This window comes from Anolis carolinensis, unplaced genomic scaffold (genome assembly GCF_035594765.1).
Source record: "Anolis carolinensis isolate JA03-04 unplaced genomic scaffold, rAnoCar3.1.pri scaffold_14, whole genome shotgun sequence".
NCBI classification, from domain to species: domain Eukaryota; kingdom Metazoa; phylum Chordata; class Lepidosauria; order Squamata; family Dactyloidae; genus Anolis; species Anolis carolinensis.
The window spans coordinates 3626469-3649694 of NW_026943825.1; the positions used below are offsets into that span (position 1 = coordinate 3626469).

The following is a 23226-nucleotide window of genomic DNA, read 5'->3' on the forward strand; positions in this document are numbered from 1 at the left end:
GAGCCATCCATCCCAACCCCCTCCTGCCATAAAGGAAGGCACCATTATCATTACCATCATCTATTATTATTAAATACTATATACAGTAGAGTCTCACTTATCCAAGCTAAACGGGCCGGCAGAAGCTTGGATAAGCGAATATCTTGGATAATGAGGGATTAAGGAAAAGCCTATTAAACATCAAATTGGGTTATGATTTGACAAATTAAGCACCAAAACATCATGTTTTACAACAAATTTGACAGAAAAAGTAGTTCAATACGCAGTAATGTTATATTGTAATTACTGTATTTACAAATTTAGCACCAAAATATCACGATATATTGAAAACATTGACTACAAAAATGGCTTGGATAATCCAGAGGCTTGGATAAGCAAGACTTGGATAAGTGAGACTCTATTGTGTGTGTGTGTATATATGATTATTGCCTATATATTATTATTGATGCCTAGAGTCAGAAGAGACCCCCAAGAGCCATCCATTATTATTATTATTATTACATTATTATTATTATATATTATTATCAATATATATATATATATATATATATATATATATATATATATATATATTATTGTTATTGCCTATATATTATTATTGATGCCTAGAGTCAGAAGAGACCCCCAAGAGCCATCCACCCCAACCCCCTCCTGCCATAAAGGAAGGCACCCTATCATTACTATCACCTATTATTATTATATATTATACATTATCATTATTATATATTATACATTATTATTATTATTATTATTATTATTATTATTATTATTATTATTATTATTATTATTATTATTGATGCCTAGAGTCAGAAGAGACCCCCAAGGGCCATGCATCCCAATCCCCTTCTGACATTAAAGGAAGGCACGATATCATTATCATCTATTATTATTGTTATATTATTATTATTATTATTATTATTGAATTCTAGAGTCAGAAGAGACTCCCAAGAGCCATCCATCCCAACCCCCTTTTGACATTAAAGGAAGCCACCATCTCAAGACCATTGTTGTTGTTGTTGTTGTTGTTATTATTATTATTATTATTATAGAATCTTAAGAGACAGATGTGACCCCAAGGGCTATCCATCCCAACCCCATCCTGCCATAAAGGAAGGCACCAAGATGATGATGATTATTATTATCAAATCCTAGAGTTGGAAGAGACCCCCAAGTGCCATCCATTCCAACCTCTTTCTGCCAGGCAAGAAGGCACAATCCAAGCCCTCCCTATAGGTGGCCATCCAGCCTCTGCTTAAGAACCTCCAGAGAAGGAGACTCCATTGTTAACCAAGATTAAGATTCTATAATAATAACTAGCTGTGCCCGGCCACGCGTTGCTATGGCGAAGTTATGATTTTACAAATTAAGCACCAAAACATCATGTTAGACAACAAATTTGTCAGAAAAAGTAGTTCAGTACACAGTAATGCTATATAGTAATTACTGTATTTATGAATTTAGCACCAAAATATCACGATATATTGAAAGCATTGACTACAAAAATGCGTTGGATAATCCAGAACGTTGGATAAGTGAGACTCTACTGTAAATACTACATAGCATTACTGCGCATGGAACTACTTTTTCTGTCAAATTTGTTGTATAATATGATGTTTTGGTGCTTAATTTGTATAACGATTGCCTAATTTGATGTTTAATTGGCTTTTCCTGAATCCTTTCTTATTATCCAACATATTCACTTATCCTGCCGGCCTGTTTACGTTGAATAAGTGAGACTCTCCTGTATATTTCTAATCTTATATTATCTGCTCAGAACTGGATTATCTGAGGCCCCTTCTTCACAGCTGTATAAAATGCACACTGAAGTGGATTATATGGTAGTGTGGAGTCAAGATAATCCAGTGCAAAGCAGATAATATAAGATTCTAAATGGGTTATATAGCTGTGTGGAAGGGCCTTGAGTCTACACTGCCATATAATCCAGTGCAAATCTGATAATCTGTGGAAGAAGTCTAAGTGAGGCCTAAATCTGCCTGTCCCCTAACTGAAATCTGGCTGTCCCTTGGTTGCTAGCCAACCAAGTGGGCAGAGATTAGCCCTCTAAACTGGCAGCAATTGGATAAAAAAATTATTGCTCTCCCTCTAATTAGGACTTTATTTTTCTTTTCTTTTTGTTGTATCAACCTTGAGGCGTGGATGATGGGTTGTGTTGTCAAATTTTGAGGTTGGGGGGCCTGTACTTTTGTTGTTTTGTGAATTGCCGTGATGCCATCACTCTTTTATATATATAGATAACAACAATAATATTAATTATATAGTATGTATTAAATCTAATATTACTAATAATATTACCATATAATGATATAGTACAATATAGTAATTTAATGCTTATACAGTAGAGTCTCACTTATCTAACACTCACTTATCCAACGTTCTGGATTATCCAACGCATTTTTGTAGTCAATGTTTTCAATACGTCGTGATATTTTGGTGCTAAATTCGTAAATACAGTAATTACTACATAGCATTACTGCCTATTGAACTACTTTTTTCTGTCAAATTTGTTGTATAACATGATGTTTTGGTGCTTAATTTGTAAAATCGTAACCTAATTTGATGTTTAATAGGCTTTTCCATAATCCCTCCTTATTATCCAACATATGCTATATTGCACTTTGTCCACTTCAACTGTGAAATTACCTTCCCCATTTTGGCCCATTTCGGCACATGTTGCACTTTGCCTGGGTTCTATGAATTAGTCTCCAGTGTTAATATTGTATGTTTTATGTTGATTTTAACGATTGTTTTTACTCTAATTGATGTTTTTATTGTTTTATTGCTGTGTTTTGATATTTGATTGTTTTATCGGGCAAGGCCCCATGTAAGCCGCCCCGAGTCCCTTCGGGGAGATGGGGCAGGGTATAAAAATAAAGTTATTATTATTATTATTATTATTATTATTATTATTATTATTATTCTATTCACTTATCCAACGTTCTGCCGGCCCGTTTATGTTGGATAAGTGAGACTCTACTGTATTGTGCTATTCTAATAATATATTGTATGTTCATTTGATTTGTAAGCCGCTCTGAGTCCCTTTTGGGGTGAGAAGAGCGGGATATAAATGTAGTAAATAAATAATAATAAATAAACAACAACAGAGTTGGAAGAGACTCCCAGGGCATCCAGTGCAATCCGCTTCTGCCATAAGGGAATGCACCACCTGATCCCTCCCGACAAATAGCCATCCAGCCTCGGAAACTCCACTCCAGCTTTCTCAGTCGCTCCTCATAGGGCTTTGCTTCCAAACTTTTTATCATTTTGTTGGCCCTTCTTTGGATACCTTCCGTCTTGTCCGTGGCTTCCTTGAATGTGATATTGAGAAAGGTTTGGCGTAATATTTCCAATTTGAATGATTCCTCTGCTTCTGTTTGTGTTTGACAGAGCGGTGGTAGAGGCAGTGCACAGACTGGATCTCATTCTGGGAAACAAAGCAGCTTATCAAGAAGTATTCAAGCCAGAGAACATCAGCCTGAGAAACAAGTGAGCAAAGCAAAGCTGGGACTTTCTATTTGGCCTTCTTTGTTTCAGACTAATGTAGGCGTGGGTCTGCACTGAGGAATGAATGAAGTTTGATACCACTTTCACTGCCGTTTTATTTATTTATTTACAGTATTTATTTATTTTTAATTTTTTTTTACAGTATTTATATTCTGCCCTTCTTTCTAAACCCAAGGGGATTCAGGTCGGATCACAATGTACACATACAAGGCAAACATTCAATGCCATATTTTAAGATTGGGATTTTAAGATTTTATTTTGTATGTGACTTTTTATGACTGTTTTTATCGTTGTTTGATGTTTTATTGCTGATTGATCTGTTTTATTGTTTTGCTTTTATATTATTGTGTCCGGGCTTGGTCCCATGTAAGCCGCCCCGAGTCCCTTTGCGGAGATGGGGCGGGGTATAAGAATAAATTTATTATTATTATTATTATTATTATTATTATTATTATTATTATTATATGAACATAGAGACACAGACACAGAGGCAATTTAACCTTCTCCAGCTTCCTGAGGGGATGCTCGATTCCGGCCACAGGGGGAGCTGCTGCTTCATCATCCACTGTGATGCCGACTTCCTCATTCCAAACGCTGCTGGAAATTTTTATGGTGTCGTAAATTAAATTAGTCTCCCCACATAAGCAGTACCTAAATTTCCTACTTGATAGATTCAACTATCTTTCGGGTTGCTTAGGTCAACAACGAGCAGGGGCTATTTTTTTTTTAATGGTCGGGTGCTCACCCCAACATGGGCTGGCCTCGAACTCATGCCCTCTTGGTCATAGTGATTTATTGTAGCTTGCTACTAATCAGCCTGCGCCACATCCCAGAATCATGGGTATTGTAGTTTTGCCAGAGAGGTGTAAAGACTTGGACAAACTACAACGCCCAGGAATTAGATTCACAATTAACTTTCTCCCTTCTTTTCCCCCTTCCACTTCTCAACCAATTTTCCAACCCAGGCTCCGCGAATTGTGTGTGAAGCTCATGTTCTTGCACCCGGTGGATTATGGGAGGAAAGCCGAGGAGTTGCTGTGGAGGAAGGTTTACTACGAAGTCATCCAGCTCATTAAAACAAACAAAAAGGTCAGTCTTTACTCCGGTCCTTTTCTGTCTAACATACGCTAGATCTGCAGTAAGACACAAATGCAGTATTTACCGTATATACTCGAGTATATGCCGACCTGAATATAAGCCGAGGCACCTTATTTTACCACAAACAAACTGGGAAAACATTGATTCGAGTATAAGCCGAGAGTGGTAAATTTCAGAAATAAAAATAGATAATAAGAAAATTACATTACTTGAGGCCTCAGTAGGTTAAATGCTTTTGAATATTTACATAAAACTAATTTAAGATAAGACTGTCCAACTCTGAGTAATTCCTTATTCTCAACTACTTCAACATCAATTTGCTTATGGATCCTTTTAATAATAATTGAGTAAAATAATAAATGCAATAATCCTAATAAATACAGTAAATAAATGTAATAATAAGTATAGTAAAATAATAAATGCAATAAAGCTAATAAATACAGTAAATAAACGTAATAATAAATAGAATAAAATAATAAATGTAATAATGCTAATAAATACAGTAAATAAATGTAATAATAAGTATAGTAAAATTATAACTGCAATAATGCTAATAAATACAGTAAATAAACGTAATAATAAATAGAATAAAATAATAAATGTAACAATAATCACATCAGACTGAAATAATACATGTATTAATAATAATAATAAAAGTAGAGTAAAATAAATGTATTAGTAACTATTGTATTTTATTTTAAGTGAACCAGATGTATGTTGTATTTTATGTTTGTATTGTCTGTGCTTGATAAGGCCAACTGGCAATAAATTGTTGTTGTTGTATTAGTAACTATAATAATAGAGTAAAATACAACATTATACTACTAATAATACAATATAATATTAATTATATATTATATATTAAATGTAATATTACTAATAATATTACCATATAATAATATAGTACAATATAGTAATTTAATGCTTATATTGTACTATGATAACAATATATTGTATGTTCATTTGATTTGTAAGCTGCTCTGAGTCCCATTCGGGGTGAGAAGAGCAGGATATAAATGTAGTAAGTAAGTAAATAAATAAATAATAAATGTAATAATACCAATAATAATAAGAGAAAAATAATAAATCTATCGTATATATTCAAGTATAAGCTGACCTGAATATAAGGCAACCAGGACCCTCACCCGAGTATAAGCCGAGGGGAGCTTTTTCAGTCCTAAAAGAGGCTGAAAAATGAGTATATATGGTATTTATCGTGTCAGAAACAAATTGCGAATACAGTTAGGGGGCCGTTGCGGCGCAGTGGGTTAAATCCTTGTATTGCTGAACTGCTGACCTGAAGGTTGGCAGTTCGAATGTTTACCCTGTTTCCCCAAAAATAAGACATTCCTGAAAAATAAGACCTAGTAGAAGTTTTGCTGAATTGCAAAATATAAGGCCTCCCCCGAAAATAAGACCTAGCAAAGTTTTTGTTTGGAAGCATGCCCAGCGTCTGCCAAACAGAACACCAGAGCATGCAGGATCGGTAAATGTATGTACCAGTTGTACATGGTAATAATGGTAGTAACAAGAAATTCTTGATAGGATTCAGTTTGTCTGGTTATGCTGGTTTGTGATGACAACTACTGTACAGTATATAATAAATGTTCATTTTTTTGTTCAAAAATAAATGTGAATTCTGATTCATGGAAAAATAAGACATCCCCTGAAAATAAGACCTAGAGCATCTTTGGGAGCAAAAATTAATATAAGACACTGTCTTATTTTCAGGGAAACACGGTAGGTGGAATATTTTCAAGAGAAGTGGTGGAAGTAACATTAATGATTCTCTCCTTTCCTTGTTTTGCAGCACATTCACAGCCGCAGTACTCTGGAGTGTGCCTACCGGACACACCTCATTGCCGGCATCGGGTTTTATCAGCACCTCCTTCTCTACATTCAGTCCCACTACCAGCTGGAGCTGCAGTGTTGTATCGACTGGACCCATGTTACGGATCCCCTGATCGGTCAGTATCCAAATGTTGGCACAGCTATTATTCTGCTCTTCTTGGGTAGGGCTACCGTATATACTCGAAGATAAGCCCTTTCCCCAGAAATATTTGTTAATTTCTGCTACAGATATGTAGGCACTTCCCCTTGCAAGCCTTTGCAATCCTTATGTACCTAAATATTTGTATCTCACTATATATATTAATTTTATATATGAATTTTCCCTCATATGTTTGCAAGTTTTTGCAAATACTATATACATGTACCTTCTATATCTGTATCTATGGATATACATTGTTTTTATATATGAATTTTTGTCTCACGTGTTTGCAAGTCTCTGCAAATCCTATGCAGATATAATTATTTATATATAGAGAGAGATGTCTAGCTAGATATATATGAATATAGATATATAGGGCTTGGAAATAGTACAGGGGAAATGCACACACACACATAGAGATTTCTAGATAGATGCTGGAGGGAAATGCACATACAGTCTCACTTATCCAAGTTAAACGGGCCGGCAGAAGCTTGGATAAGCGAATATCTTGGATAATAAGGAGGGATGAAGGAAAAGCCTATTAAACATCAAATTAGGTTATGATTTTACAAATTAAGCGCCAAAACTTCATGTTATACAACAAATTTGACAAAAAAGTAGTTCAATACGCAGTAATGTTATGTTGTAATTACTGTATTTATGAATTTAGCACCAAAATATGATATATTGAAAACTTTGACTACAAAAATGGCTTGGATAATGCAGAACCTTGGATAAGCGAATGGTGGATAAGTGAGACTCTACTGTAATACTATAATTAATACAATATAATAATAATGCAGTATTATAATTCTATATTATATATTACATGTAATATTACTAATAATATTGCAGTATAATGGTATAGTACAATATCTATATATATAAAAGAGTGATGGCATCACGGCGATGGACAAAACAACAAATCTACAGCTCCCCCAAACTCTAAAATTGGCAACGCAATCCATCATCCCCGCCTCCAGTAAGATACAACATAATCAAACAAAAAACACAATCACAACACCAAAAAAACACAACAGGCAATCTGCGCATGCGCAGAAACACAGTCCTCCCAACTCTTTCCGCGCGCGCGCACACACACAGAACCGTTCCCCTCCCTCCCTCTCTTGCACCTCCTCCACCGCCGAAGCCAGGGACTCGCCAGGAGAAGGCACATCTCCGCCTCACGAGGCTGAGCTCCCCATCCTCGAATCGGGAGTTCTACTCCAAAACACCCGGAGGGCCTAAGCCGACCCTTCCCTGCCCTCACCTCTCGCCTGGAAAACAAAAAGGTCCCTCCCTCGGGACCTTCCTGGTTTTTGGCGCCAACACTGTCATTGCCGCGCCAGGCACTTCTGGGAAAGCGAGTCCTGCCTCTCTCCCTCTGTGTGGAGGGGCAGCCTTTCCCACCCCTTTCTCTTCCTCTCGGGCCTGCAGCGGCGGACGAGCACCACGTTGCCCGCCTTCCTGGCCCGGTTCCCCTCCTCCTCCTCGCCGCTGCTCAGGCCTCCTCCTGTCCTCCGCGGGAAGAACATGGAGGCCGGCATCGGGAAGCGCGGAGGCGGGGAGGAAGGAAGCCGCGACGCCCCAGGCCTGCGCCTCCACTGGAGCCCGCTCTTGCCTGGCCTACAACCCACCACCACACCGGCGCCACCTCCGGTAGGAGGGGAAGGGCCGGGATGGAGGGGCAAAGGGGAAGGGCAGACCTCACCCCGCCACGCCTCCCGCCTGGCCCCTGAGCACGTACAGAGCGCCTTCTCCTCTTCTCTTATTTACCCTTTTCCAGGGCCCGGGGGATGGCGCAAACGCCTTCCTTGCAAAATTATAAATATACAGTAGAATCTCACTTATCCAACATAAACATCCCAGCACAACATTGCATAACTGAATATGTTGGATAATAAGAACGGATTCAGGAAATCCCAATTAAACATCAAATTAGGGAATCATTATACAAATTAACCACCAAAACATCATGTTATACAACAAATTTGACAGAAAAAGTATCACAATTTAAAACACTGAATACACAAAAATTGACTACAAAAACGCAGACTACATTGGATAATCCAGAACATTGCATTACCAAATGTTGGATAACTGAGATTCTACTGTAAGATGAAATAATTACTGTGGTGCAGTAATACACAACAATATAATCTCTACAATCACAACACTAAATAAACAACACCACTCTGAAAACGGGAATTCCAGACAGGAAACAATCAGGGCCAGCTAACACCTCCCAACAAAGTATTCCCATCGCCAAAGTCTGGCAAATCCTCTGTTTTCTGAGGGTCACAGACAGTAGAAGCACATAAAATATCACACACAACACCACTCTGAAAACAAGGAAATTCCAGAGAGGAAACAATCACGGCCAGCTAACACCTCCCAACAAAAAATTCACTCAGGGAGGAAACAGCCAGGCTTTAAAGCTACAAGGTCATTACATGCTAATCATTTTTCCTAATTGCAGCATTCATACTTCCCTCCAACAGACAAAAACAATCAAAAATATTGTATATTCACAACCTTACGAAAATAATACCCCTGATGGTGCAGCGTGTTAAAGCGCTGAGATGCTAAACTTCTGGACCGAAAGGTTGCAGGTTTGAATTCGAGGAACAGACAGAGCCCCCACTGTTAGCCCCAACTTCTCCCAACCCTAAAGTTCAAAAACATTCAAATGAGAGTAGATGAATAGGTACCACTCCAGCGGAAAGGTTACGGTACTCCATGCAGTCATACCACATGACCTTGGAGGAGTCTACGGACAACGCCAGCTCTTCAAGCTTACAAATAGAGATAACCACTAACCCCCAAAGTCGGACACGACTGGACTTAATGTCAGGGGAAAACGTTTACTCTTTACCTTAACTACCACCAATTCCTCAATACTTTATTTCCCATACCACCAGACTTCGCCACAGCAACGCGTGGCCGGGCACAGCTAGTAGTGATATATAATGCTAATATTGTGCTATGCTAATAATATAATACAGTACTAATATTGTTATTCTAATAATATAATAGATTGTATATACATATAATATTGATAATAATATAATGTAATACAATATAATAATAATACAGTATTATAATTCTATATTATATGTTACATGTAATATTACTAATAATATTGCAGTATAATGGTATAGTACAATATAGTGATATATAATGCTAATATTGTGCTATGCTAATATAATACAGTACTAATATTGTTATACTAATAATATAATAGATTGTATATACATATAATATTGATAATAATATAATGTAATACAATATAATAATAATACAGTATTATAATTGTATGTTATATATTACATGTAATATTACAGTAGAGTCTCACTTATCCAACACTCGCTTATCCAACATTCTGGATTATCCAACGCAGTTTTGTAGTCAATGTTTTCAATATATCGTGATATTTTGGTGCTAAATTCATAAATACAGTAATTACAACATAACATTACTGCGTATTGAACTACTTTTTCTGTCAAATTTGTTGTATAACATGAAGTTTTGGTGCTTAATTTGTAAAATCATAACCTAATTTGATGTTTAATAGGCTTTGCTTTAATCCCTCCTTATTATCCAAGATATTCACTTATCCAAGTTTCTGCTGACCCGTTTAGCTTGGATAAGTGAGACTCTATTGTATTACTAATAATATTGCAGTATAATGGTATAGTACAATATAGTGATATATAATGCTTATATTGTGCTACTATAATAATATAATACAGTACTAATATTGTTATACTAATAATATAATAGATTGTATATACATATAATATTGATAATAATATTATAATGTAATACAATATAATAATAATAATACAGTGTTATAATTGTATATTATATATAATAATAATAATAATAATAATAATAATAAAAATAATAAAAATAATAAAACTTTATTTATACCCCGCCACCATCTCCCCAACGGGGACTCGGGGTGGCTTACATGGGGCCATGCCCAGAACAGTATAATATAGCAAAATATAAAACAACATATCACAATACAATTAAACAATACAATAAATAATCATATACACTGCAACACTATATATATATATATATATATATATATATATATATATATATATATATATAACAGGTACATATATTACATGTAATATTACTAATATTATTGCAGTATAATGGTATAGTGCAATATAATGATATATAATGCTTATATTGTGCTACGATAATAATATAATACAGTATATAATATAATACAGGTGTCTCTTCCAACCCTCTTTATTATTTTTATTATGATTATTATTAGTATTAATATTGAAGCTGTATTTCTTCCCGTTTGGTTTTTTTACTTCAAAATAAGAGATGTGCAGTGTGCATAGGAATTTGTTTATAGGGTTTTTTTCAACTATAGTCCGGCCCTCCAGCGGTCTGAGGGACCGTGAACTGGGACCCCTTGTAGTCAACTTTAGAGCTGTTATTAGAATACTTCTTTCTGTTTTAAAAGCATATGGCACTTTATCACTGCTACTTATTTCCATGATACAGCACTTTATGAAACCTGTTCCCACTGGGTTACTTTTAATTACTCTGATTTTATCTGCTTGGATTTTAATGTATTTGTCCATTATTTTATTTTGTGTATTGTTGGAATGTTTTAAGTTTATGTTAAATATGTTGTTGTTGTTGTTCGGGCTTGTCCCTGTTGTGAGCCGCCCTGAGTCCCTTCGGGGAGATGGGGCGGGATATAAAAATAAAGTTTATTATTATTATTATTATTATTATTATTTCTTACGATGGTCAATCTTTGATTAAACTCTGAATCCCATGAACTTTCAAAGTGCATCTTTGCCAGTGGGAGGGTGCAAGGGACTGTGCTCTAAATGCCTTGTGTCCTTGGCAACAGTCAAGATCTCAGGAATGATGGGAGTCCTTAGAACGCCCCCAAAGCTGGCTAGGGTTGTGCCACTTTTTGACATATTAATTGCACTCCCACTGGAGCAGTTGTGGGGGTGGAAAAAGGATTGAAACATACGGCTCTCGGGTTGAATCAATATAGGCCTAGATGGATTGGGTGCTTCTCTTGTGGGTAACTGCAACAGATGGGAGAGGGAGCTGCAACCTTATTTAAAAGAGGAATAATTGCTGGAAATTTTCTGCCATTTCCACGTTAGTTTGAGGAAGGCGTCTGGAGGTTTTGAGGGTCCAAACTGGGGCCACATTTTGCTCAGCTCTGCGGTTAGGATCCTCTGAATTCAGCTCAGAGTTCTTCCTTCTTTGCTATTTTCCTTCTTGTTGCTACTTGTATTGGGATGTGGAGAACCTTCACCTGCAGCAGTGTGAGACTTTCTTCCAAACCGGGCATAAAATTCCACTTTTTATTTTAAAACTGGCTTGTGTACCCGGCGTTGCCCAGGTTATTGCCTCCATATGTTAGAGCAATATCGGAGTTGCGACCTTTTGGAAAAGCGCTCAAGACTTGGCTGTTTGGTTGTGCATTTAAGTAAATCAGATCTAATTTGCCAAATAGTCACTGTTGAATGTTTTTAGGTTGAATGTTTTTATATTGTGGAATGGTATTTTAAATTGTAAGTTGCTCGGAGCACTCTGGTGGAGAACAACTAATTAAGAAATAAAGTGAAGTGAAGTGAAGATATTTGAAAAAGGCCATTTTTAATTGTACATAATGCATAAGGTTGTGGGTGAAATACAACTGACATCATGCCAGGTTAACCCCGAGAAACTTCATCAGTACAGTAGAGTCTCACTTATCCAAGACTGGTTCTGGAATATCCAAGGCATTTCTGTAGTCAATGTTTTCAATATATTGTGATATTTTGGTGCTAAATTCATAAATACAGTAATTACAACATAACATTATTGTGTATTGAACTACTTTTTATCTCAAATTTGTTGTATAATATGATGTTTTGGTGCTTAATTTGTAAAATCATAACCTAATTTGATGTTTAATAGGCTTTTCCTTAATCCCTCCTTGTTATCCAACATATTCACTTATCCAACGTTCTGCCAGCCCATTTATGTTGGATAAGTGAGACTCTACTGTATAAGGTTGTAGGTGAACTACAACTGACATCATGCCAGGTTAACCCCGAGAAACGTCATAAGTACATTAGAGTCTCACTTATCCAACATTCTGGATTATCCAACGCATTTTTGTAGTCAATGTTTTCAATATATCGTGATATTTTGGTGCTAAATTCATAAATACAGTAATTACAACATAACATTATTGCATATTGAACTCCTTTTTCTGTCAAATTTGTTGTATAACATGATGTTTTGGTGCTTAATTTGTAAAATCATAACCTAATTTGATGTCTAATAGGCTTTTCCTTAATCCCTCCTTATTATCCAAGAGATCTGCTTATCCAAGGTTCTGCCGGCCCGTTTAGCTTGGATAAGTGAGACTACTGTATGTATATGTGTGTGTGTGTGTTTGTGTGTGTGTGTGTGTGTGTGTGTGTGTATATATATATATATATACACACACACATATACACACACACACACACATACACACACACCCCCCTATATCTATGCTCAATTGTTTGTCTTGTCCTTGTATAAATGGCATTGAATGTTTGCCACATATGTATGGTCTCTGATCCACACTGAGTCCCCTTTGGAGTGAGAAGGGTGGGATATAAATACAGCAGAGTCTCACTTATCCAAGACTCGCTTATCCAACATTCTGGATTACCCAAGGCATTTTTGTAGTCAATGTTTTCAATATATCGTGATATTTTGGTGCTAAATTCGTAAATACAGTAATTGCAATATAACCTTACTGCGTATTGAACTACTTTTTCTGTCAAATTTGTTGTATAATATTACGTTTTGGTGCTAAATTTGTAAAATCATAACCCAATTTGATGTTTAATAGGCTTTGCCATCTTTTTATCTGTAGGTTGTAAGAAGCCGGTGTCGGCCTCAGAGAAGGAGATGGAGTGGGCCCAGATGGCCTGCCACCGGTGTCTGGTTTACCTGGGGGATTTAGGTGAGTCAAACATTGTTGTCCTCTTCCTGTTGTGATGTTTCTTGCAATGCAAACCCATTGATACACCAGCCAACAAAAACCCAAAGGATTTGGGCCTATTTCATCTTTCCAAGCCATAACGGCTTTCTTGTACTTTTGGGGGATCATCTTCTCCTTAAAATGTGAGAATAACATCTCTGGGTTGTTGTGTGTTTTCCGGGCTGTATGGCCATGTTCCAGAAGCATTCTCCCCTGACGTTTTGCCCACATCTATCGGCAGACATCCTCCGTGGTGAGATATTCCTGCCATAGATGTGGGCGAAACGTCAGGAGGTTAATTTTTTTTTAATATATAATGTTTATTTATTTTCATTCATTCATATATACATACATTGCAGGTGTTTGTTGCATACAGCGCAATACTTTCCTCTATTAGTCTTTCATAATCCTTTCTCAGACAATATATTTTCAAGAAGGGGTCACAGGCTTCTATTTGTATAGTACATATAAAAATATTAAAAGTTCCAAATTTATATCTGTTTCCTCCTTGCCTTCAGTCTATTAGCTTCCTCTGTGTACATTTTTAGGTTAATTTTACATTGAAATGTTGGATCATTGGTTGCCATTCATTAACAAAGTTCTCTAAAGGTTCTCCTCTTAAGTGCACTGTTATTTTGTCAGGAGGTTAATAATAATAATAATAATACTTTATTTATACCCCGCCACCATCTCCCCAATGGGGACTTGGGGCAGCTTACATGGGGCCATGCCCAGAACAATACAATAATTTTAATTTTAATAATTTTAATTTTAATAATTTTAATTGTTCATATTTTGCGCCTCTTTGCTGTGAACAAATGTGACCTGGATTGAATTCCTTGTAGTTCTTTGTAAACAGTTCTATTTTCCACATTACAGCGATGATCCCACTTTCACCGCCTTCTGAAATATTGAGATTTGCAGTTATTGTTGTTATTGGGTTGCTGTGAGTTTTCTAGGCTCTCTGGCCATGTTCCAGAAGCATTCTCCCCTGACGTTTCACCCACATTTATGGCAGACATCCTCAGAGATGAGATACGCCTGCCATAGATGTGGGCGAAACGTCAGGAGGTTAATTTTAATTGTTCATATTTTGCGCCTCTTTGCTGTAAACAAATGTGACCTGGATTGAATTCCTTGTAGTTCTTTGTAAACAGTTTTTTCCCACTTTCACCGGCTTCTGAAATATTGAGATTTGCAGTTATTGGGTGGCTGTGAGTTTCCTGGGCTCTCTGGCCATGCTCCAGAAGCATTTTCTCCTGACATTTTGCCCACAGACCTCACAACCTCTGGGGACGTCTGCCATAGATGTGGGCGAAACGTCAGGAGAGAATGTTTCTGGAACATGGCCAGACAGCCCGAAAAGCTCACAACAACCCCTGAAAACCTTCAACAACCCTTTTAGAATTCCTTACAGAGAAATCCTTACGTTTCTTGTATGTTATGTTTCTTCGCCCTCTCATTAGCTCGGTATCAGAATGAATTGGCCGGTGTGGATACAGAATTGCTGGCTGAGAGATTCTACTATCAAGCCCTTTCGGTTGCACCGCAAATAGGTATGCATTATAACTTCAATATTTCATGTTAAGTAACCAGAGAAATGATATTTTGGGTTACAAGCTCACGGTGTTTTCTGGCCTGTAAATTTCTTTTTGGCAGCCCGCAATGCCCTGTTTGGAGCTCTTTTTGACTTTCATCAGGGTTAAGAGTGTGATGGATCTGAATGTAAAAGCTTGGCCCATATTACTGTTTCTTAGGCTAGGAAAGCACGCACCACTTCCATCCCCGATTTAGATAGACTGGCTTTGACTTTTTTATTCTGCGGGTTACAGGGATGCCTTTTAACCAGCTGGGGACACTGGCCGGGAGCAAATTCTACAACGTGGAAGCCACCTACTGCTATTTGCGCTGGTGAGTAGTGCGGAATAATGAGAATGTCTGCCCGTTCCCTTTGGGGCAACCTGACTTTGCCATTGCGTTGTGCTACTTATTGTTTTCTCTCTCTGTTGATGTCTGATTCTGTTTATATTTATTTATTTAAAAACATTTATTTTCCGACCTTCACACCCCGAAGGGGACTCAGGGCGGAGCACGACATATATACGGCAAGCATTCCATGCCAGGACATAAAATAATTATAAATATACACAGTTATTGTGCTTGCTTTCGTCTTCCTTTTGTTTCTGCCCCAAAAGGATAAGCAGGTACTGACAGAGGGCTGCTTCCCCATTACAGCTAATGTTTACCAATGAGCATTAGTAATAATTATATACAGTAGAGTCTCACTTATCCAACATAAACGGGCCAGCAGAAACTTGGATAAGCGAATACGTTGGATAATAAGGAGAGATTAAGGAAAATCCTATTGAACATCAATTTAGGTTATGATCTTACAAATTAAGCACCAAAACATCATGTTATACAACAAATTTGACAGAAAAAGTAGTTCATTACACATTAATGCTATGTAGTAATTACTGCATTTACGAATTTAGCACCAAAATATCACAATGCATTGAAAACATTGACTACAAAAATGCGTTGGATAATCCAGAACGTTGGATAAGCGAGTGTTGGATAAGTGAGACTCTACTGTACATATATACTCAAGTGTAAGCCGAGTTTTTCAGTCCTTTTTTAAGGCTGAAAAAACCACCCTCGGCTTATACTCGAGTGAGAGTCCTGGTCGGCTTATATTCAGGTCGGCTTATACTCGAGTATATATGTAATTTATTATTTTTTCTCTATTATTATTGTTATTATTACATTTATTATTTGACTTGATGTATTATTATTATTACATTTATTATTTTACTCTTATTGTTACTATTACATTTATTATTTTACTCTAATATTGTCATTATTATTACATTTATTATTTTATTCTATTATTACATCTATTATTGTATTTATTACTATTGGATAGATACGTAATCACATGTATATTGAAGAAGGTTGAAATAATGATTTAATCAGAGTTGGACAGTCTCATCTTCAATGGCAGTTTTATGTAAATACAGTAGAGTCTCATTTCTCCAACATAAATGGGCCGGCAGAATGTTGGATAAGCGAATATGTTGGATAATAAGGAGGGAATAAGGAAAAGCCTATTAAAATTCAAAATAGGTTATGATTTTACAAATTAAGCACCAAAACATCATGATGTATTGAAAACATTGTCTACAAAAATGCGTTGGATAATCCAGAATGTTGGATTAGCGAGTGTTGGATAAGTGAGACTCTATATGTATATTAATAACGATAGCTGCTCTGGGAATCTAAGCTGAGCCTGGGAGAGGAATGCCTCCGCATTACATCTGATGTGTGCCAATGGGTGTTAATAATAATATCAATATATGTATATTAATAAGGATAGCTACTCTGTGACTCTAAGCTGAACCTGGGAGAGGAGTGCCTCCCCATGAAATCCGATGTGTTCCAATGGGTGTTAATAATAATATCAAAACATGTATATTAATAACGATAGCTACTCTGGGACTCTAAGCTGAGCCTGGGAGAGGAATGCCTCCGCATTACATCTGATGTGTGCCAATGGGTGTTAATAATAATATCAATATATGTATATTAATAAGGATAGCTACTCTGTGACTCTAAGCTGAACCTGGGAGAGGAGTGCCTCCCCATGAAATCCGATGTGTTCCAATGGGTGTTAATAATAATATCAATATATGTATATTAATAAGGATAGCTACTCTGGGACTCTAAGCTGAGCCTGGGAGAGGATTTCCTCCGCATTACATCTGATGTGTGCCAATGGGTGTTAATAATAATATCAGTATATGTATATTAATAACGATAGCTACTCTGGGACTCTAAGCTGAACCTGGGAGAGGAATGCCTCCGCATTACATCTGAGGTGTTCCAATGGGTGTTAATAATAATATCAATATATGTATATTAATAAGGATAGCTACTCTGTGACTCTAAGCTGAACCTGGGAGAGGAGTGCCTCCCCATGAAATCCGATGTGTTCCAATGGGTGTTAATAATAATATCAAAACATGTATATTAATAACGATAGCTACTCTGGGACTCTAAGCTGAGCCTGGGAGAGGATTTCCTCCGCATTACATCTGAGGTATTCCAATGGGTGTTAATAATAATATCAATATATGTATATTAATAAGGATAGCTACTCTGTGACTCTAAGCTGAACCTGGGAGAGGAGTGCCTCCCCATGAAATCCGATGTGTTCCAATGGGTGTTAATAATAATATCTATATGTATATGTATATCTACATCTATCTATCTATCTATCTATCTATCTATCTATCTATCTATCTATATAACAATAGCTACTCTGGGACTCTAAGCTGAGCCTGGGAGAGGAATGCCTCCGCATTACATCTGATGTGTGCCAATGGGTGTTAGTAATAATAATAATATTAATAACAATAGTACTTTGGGGAAGACCCTAACGTTTTAAAAGTTGGTGGGCTAAAGGGGATCGAAATGCCCTCTGTGTGGCGATTTTCACCCCTCTCTCCCAAAATCCGAGGGGCGAGATGAGCCTTGGAAGCCCTCCCATTTGCTCCAATGGCACAAAAAAAATTGTGTTTTTCATTAGCCAGATGAAACCAAATACGAAAATGAGATGACAAGAATGAAACTACACAAAACAAACGGCAATCCCATGCAAAAGCACAACACTAACATACACACGTACATATTTTAACTCAAGCTGTTGTTGAGAGATGGCCGTTTTTCTTCTGTGCCTCTTTAGTATCCAGTCTGAAGTGTCCTTTGAAGGGGCTTACGGGAACCTCAAGCGCCTCTACGACAAGGCGGCCAAAATGTATCACCAGCTGAAGAAATGCGAAACCAGGAAACTGTCGCCCAGCAAAAAGAGGTAGGGAAGGGCCTGGTGCCTGGCTTTCAGCCACGGGGAGCCTTGTTTATCTTCCTCTCTGGGACTTTCCTCTCACATACCTTCATAGCTGCAAGGATGGAAATATGCAGATTGAAGCACACACACATAACAGAGTTTGAATTGTGTTGATTGTTCCTTCTTCTGTCCCGATCCTTAGGTGCAAAGATATTAAGCGGTTGCTGGTGAGCTTCATGTACTTGCAGAGCCTCCTTCAGCCAAAAAGCAGGTGAGTCTCTTCCCGTGGGCAAATCGTACTCTCTTGTCTCCCAACTCACACCATCTACAGTAGAGTCTCACTTATCCAAGCTTCTGGATAATCCAAGCAATTTTTGTAGTCAATGTTTAGTACAATGGTATAGTACAATATAGTGACATATAATGCTAATATTGTGCTATGCTAATATAATACAGTACTAATATTGTTATACTAATAATATAATAGATTGTATATACATATAATATTGATAATAATATAATGTAATACAATATAATAATAATACAGTATTATAATTGTATGTTATATATTACATGTAATATTACAGTAGAGTCTCACTTATCCAACACTCGCTTATCCAACATTCTGGATTATCCAACGCAGTTTTGTAGTCAATGTTTTCAATATAGCATGATATTTTGGTGCTAAATTCGTAAATACAGTAATTACTACATAGCATTACTGCGTATTGAACTACTTTTTCTGTCAAATGTGTTGTATAACATGATGTTTTGGTGCTTAATTTGTAAAATCATAACCTAATTTGATGTTTAATGGGCTTTTCCTTAATCCTTCCTTATTATCCAACATATTCGCTTATCCAACGTTCTGCCGGCCCGTTTAGCTTGGATAAGTGAGACTCTACTGTAATAATAATAATAATAATAATAATAACAACAACAACAACAACAAAGAGGGTTGGAAGAGACCCCTTGGGTCATTTAGCCCAACCTCCTTCTGCCTCTGTGCACCAAAAGCACAACCAAAGCATCCCTGACAGATGGCCATCCAGCCTCTATTACAGTAGAGTCTCACTTATCCAACACTCGCTTATCCAACGTTCTGGATTATCCAACGCATTTTTGTAGTCAATGTTTTCAATACATAGTGATATTTTGGTGCTAAATTTGTAAATACAGTAATTACTACTTAGCATTACTGCATATTGAACTACTTTTTCTGTCAAATTTGTTGTATAACATGATGTTTTGGTGCTTAATTTGTAAGATCATAACCTAAATTGATGTTCAATAGGATTTTCCTTAATCTCTCCTTATTTTCCAACGTATTCGCTTATCCAACGTTCTGCTGGCCCGTTTATGTTGGATAAGTGAGACTCTACTGTATTCCTGGACTATTTCTTTACTTATTTTGAGTTGCATTTCCTCTGTATTGCTCCGTTTGAACTCCAGTCTTCTTTTCAGAGAAGACTGCGGCAAAGAAGGTGTTGAGCAGCTCTGCCTTTTCCCTATCTACTGTTTCCCTTTTCTTTCTTTTTCTACTAACTTAACCAAAGAACCCCTTTTGATTGGTTTTAATCTCTCTGAAGACGTTTGAAGCCCCTCTCGTGCCTCTTTGCCCTCAGTTCTGCGGACTCCGAGCTGACCTCTCTCTGCCAGTCGGTCCTGGAAGATTTCAACCTCTGCCTCTTCTACCTGCCTTCCCCCAACCTGAGCTCCGCCAACGAGGAGGAAGAGGAGTGCGAGAGCGGCTACTCCTTCCTGCCGGACCTCCTCATCTTCCGGATGGTCGTCAGTTGCCTCATGAGCGTCCACAGCCTCAAGAGAGCAGGTAATTAAATTCAATACAAAACCAGAATATTTTTATTAGGTATGGTTGATTTTCAAATGGACTCCAACACGGAGAAACTTTTTACTTACATGACAACAGCCGCCAGGATATGCATTGCTAAAGAATGGAAAACAAAAGAAATTCTCACAATGGAAAAATGAATGTTGAAGTTGATTGATATAAAAAACATGGATTTATTGACACAAAAAGTATCACAGAATATCTCGCCAAGACAGTGGACCGATTGGAATAAATTGAGGCAACACTTGCTAAGAAGTAATATAGAGCTTTTATGATTTATGCTCATAGGAACCCTTAGACTTCAGATTTGATATAGTTGTTTGCTGTGAAATATTGTATGTCTAGAGGAAGATTTAAGAAGCAATGTAGAGGAGCTGGAAGTGCTATTCGGGGGGGGGGGGGTTGTCTTGTTTTGTCATTTTTACCTTATTTTTTATATTTACTATAATTTTCCTTTTTTTCATATTTTTCTAAGTACAGTAGAGTCTCACTTATCCAACATAAACGGGCCAGCAGAACGTTGGATAAGCGAATAAGCGTTGGATAATAAGGAGAGATTAAGGAAAATCCTATTGAACATCAATTTAGGTTATGATCTTACAAATTAAGCACCAAAACATCATGTTATACAACAAATTTGACAGAAAAAGTAGTTCAATATGCAGTAATGCTAAGTAGTAATTACTGTATTTACAAATTTAGCACCAAAATATCACTATGTATTGAAAACATTGACTACAAAAATGCGTTGGATAATCCAGAACGTTGGATAAGCGAGTGTTGGATAAGTGAGACTCTACTGTATGTTATTCTATTTTTTTTTCTATTTTCTCACTGTTCCTACTTTATGTACAGGTTAAAATCATAAATAAAAAAAATAAGAGAGCAGGTAAGCTGGTGGAACAGGCCACCTGGAAGGCGCCCACTTCTTTTTTTTTAATTTGTTTTTATTAATTTATCAATCCAAATGTACAAGCTCACATTTTCCTCATTCTACAGTATCTCAAACACATCACATTGCATACAATCCGACAGCAAAAAAAAAAATCGAGAACATCCCCAAGCATATTTCCCATCAGTCTTTTAACTTTTCCATTACAACTTCACTATACATCTCTCCACTACACACCCTTCATCTACCTATACATGTTTTATTATCAATATTATTATTAATTTATAATTAAAAGGTATAAGTATACATTCTTTCCTCATTTTACAGTATCCCAGACATATCACATTGTATGCAATCCAACAATAAAGAAAATACACATACACATAATAGAAGTGAAAATATTTCTTTCCTTTCTCTATAGGCTCCAAGCAGTATAGTGCAGCCATTGCGTTCACGCTGGCCCTCTTTTCGCATCTCATCAACCACGTCAACATCCGCTTGCAGGCCGAGTTGGAAGAAGGCGAGAGCCCTGTCCCAGCCTTCAGGAACGACGGCACAGGTGAATATTGGGAATTGTCAATGGGACTTACATGATATGTGAGTGATTCAGTTCACAAAAGTCAAACCCGCAAATGTGGATATCTGAAGATACAGGCAAGAGGCCATTATAGCTAGAAATGGAATCCAATAATATGAACTATAAAACAGTAATTAAACCAAAATACTCGTATTCATATTATTGGATTACATTCTAGCTATAGTGGCCTCTTGCCTGTGCATTTCAGGGAATCCTTTCTTTGTATTGATATCTGAAGGTACTCAGGAATTGAAAAATAAAATCTAGAAAGGACGGGATATACTGTATATACTCGAGTATAAGCCTAGTTTTTCAGCCCTTTTTTTAAGACTGAAAAAGCCCCCCTCGGCTTATACTCGGGTGAGGGTCCTGGTTGGCTTATATTTGGGTCGGCTTATACTCGAGAATATATGGTACATTTATTATTTTTCTCTATTATTATTGGTGTTATTACATTTATTATTTTTCTCTATTATTGTTGCTACTATTACATTTAGTTTACTCAATTATTATTATTATTTATAATACTTTTATTATTTCACTCTGATATTATTATTGCATTTATTATTTTCCTGTATTTATTACTTGTATTATTTTCCTGTATTTATTATTATTATTACATGTATTATTTTACTCTATTTTTTACTATTAATTTATTTTATTTATTTATTACAACATTTATATCCCCCCCCCTTCTCACCCGAGAGGGGACTCAGGGTGGCTTACAATAAACACATATAAAAGTTATACAATACACTATAAATCAGATTAAAAATTATTAACTTACATCAACATTCATAAAAACATTCTAAAATACAAATGGACATGTTCAAGTTCAAAAGACTGGGTCTGTCAATTGAGTTCTGGCCTACATAATAATAATTGGCGCTGCTGCTGGCGCCAATATATTTATTATTTCACTCTGATCTTATTATTATTGCATTTATTATTTTATTCTATTTATTATTACTTGTATTATTTTCCTGTATTTATTATTATTACATGTATTATTTTACTGTATTATTATTAAAAGGATACATAAGCACATTTACATTGAAGAAGATGAGAAGAATGATTTGATCAGAGTTGGATAGTCTTATCTTAAATTTGTTCTTGATGTAAATATTCAAAAACATTTAACCTACTGAGGCCTCAATTAATGTAATTTTATTGATATCTATTTTTATTTCTGAAATTTACCACCCTCGGCTTATACTGGAGTCAATGTTTTCCCAGTTTTTTTTGTGGTAAAATTAGGTGCCTCGGCTTATATTCGGGTCGGCTTATACTCGAGTATATATAGTATATTACACTAGTTCCAGCTTTCACACAGGTATCAGAGCTGTTAATCCTAGTTTAAGCTACTGAGTGCTATTGATCTAATTTGAGGGGATTAAGATTAACCACATTTAAGATTAGTTG

General features: G+C 36.4%; 1 protein-coding gene across 1 annotated transcript in view; it reads left to right on the forward strand.

Annotated features, from left to right (window-relative positions):
* The window catches only part of smg5 (SMG5 nonsense mediated mRNA decay factor), a 59717-nt gene that overhangs the window by 2811 nt on the left and 33680 nt on the right, over positions 1 to 23226 (forward strand). The window contains exons 2-11 of the mRNA XM_062964770.1: positions 3406 to 3504; positions 4488 to 4611; positions 6431 to 6587; positions 13530 to 13619; positions 15104 to 15193; positions 15470 to 15548; positions 18382 to 18507; positions 18686 to 18754; positions 20109 to 20314; positions 21649 to 21786. Coding sequence (XP_062820840.1) covers positions 3406 to 3504; positions 4488 to 4611; positions 6431 to 6587; positions 13530 to 13619; positions 15104 to 15193; positions 15470 to 15548; positions 18382 to 18507; positions 18686 to 18754; positions 20109 to 20314; positions 21649 to 21786 — 1178 coding nt within the window. The remainder of the gene's footprint in view (positions 1 to 3405; positions 3505 to 4487; positions 4612 to 6430; positions 6588 to 13529; positions 13620 to 15103; positions 15194 to 15469; positions 15549 to 18381; positions 18508 to 18685; positions 18755 to 20108; positions 20315 to 21648; positions 21787 to 23226) is intronic.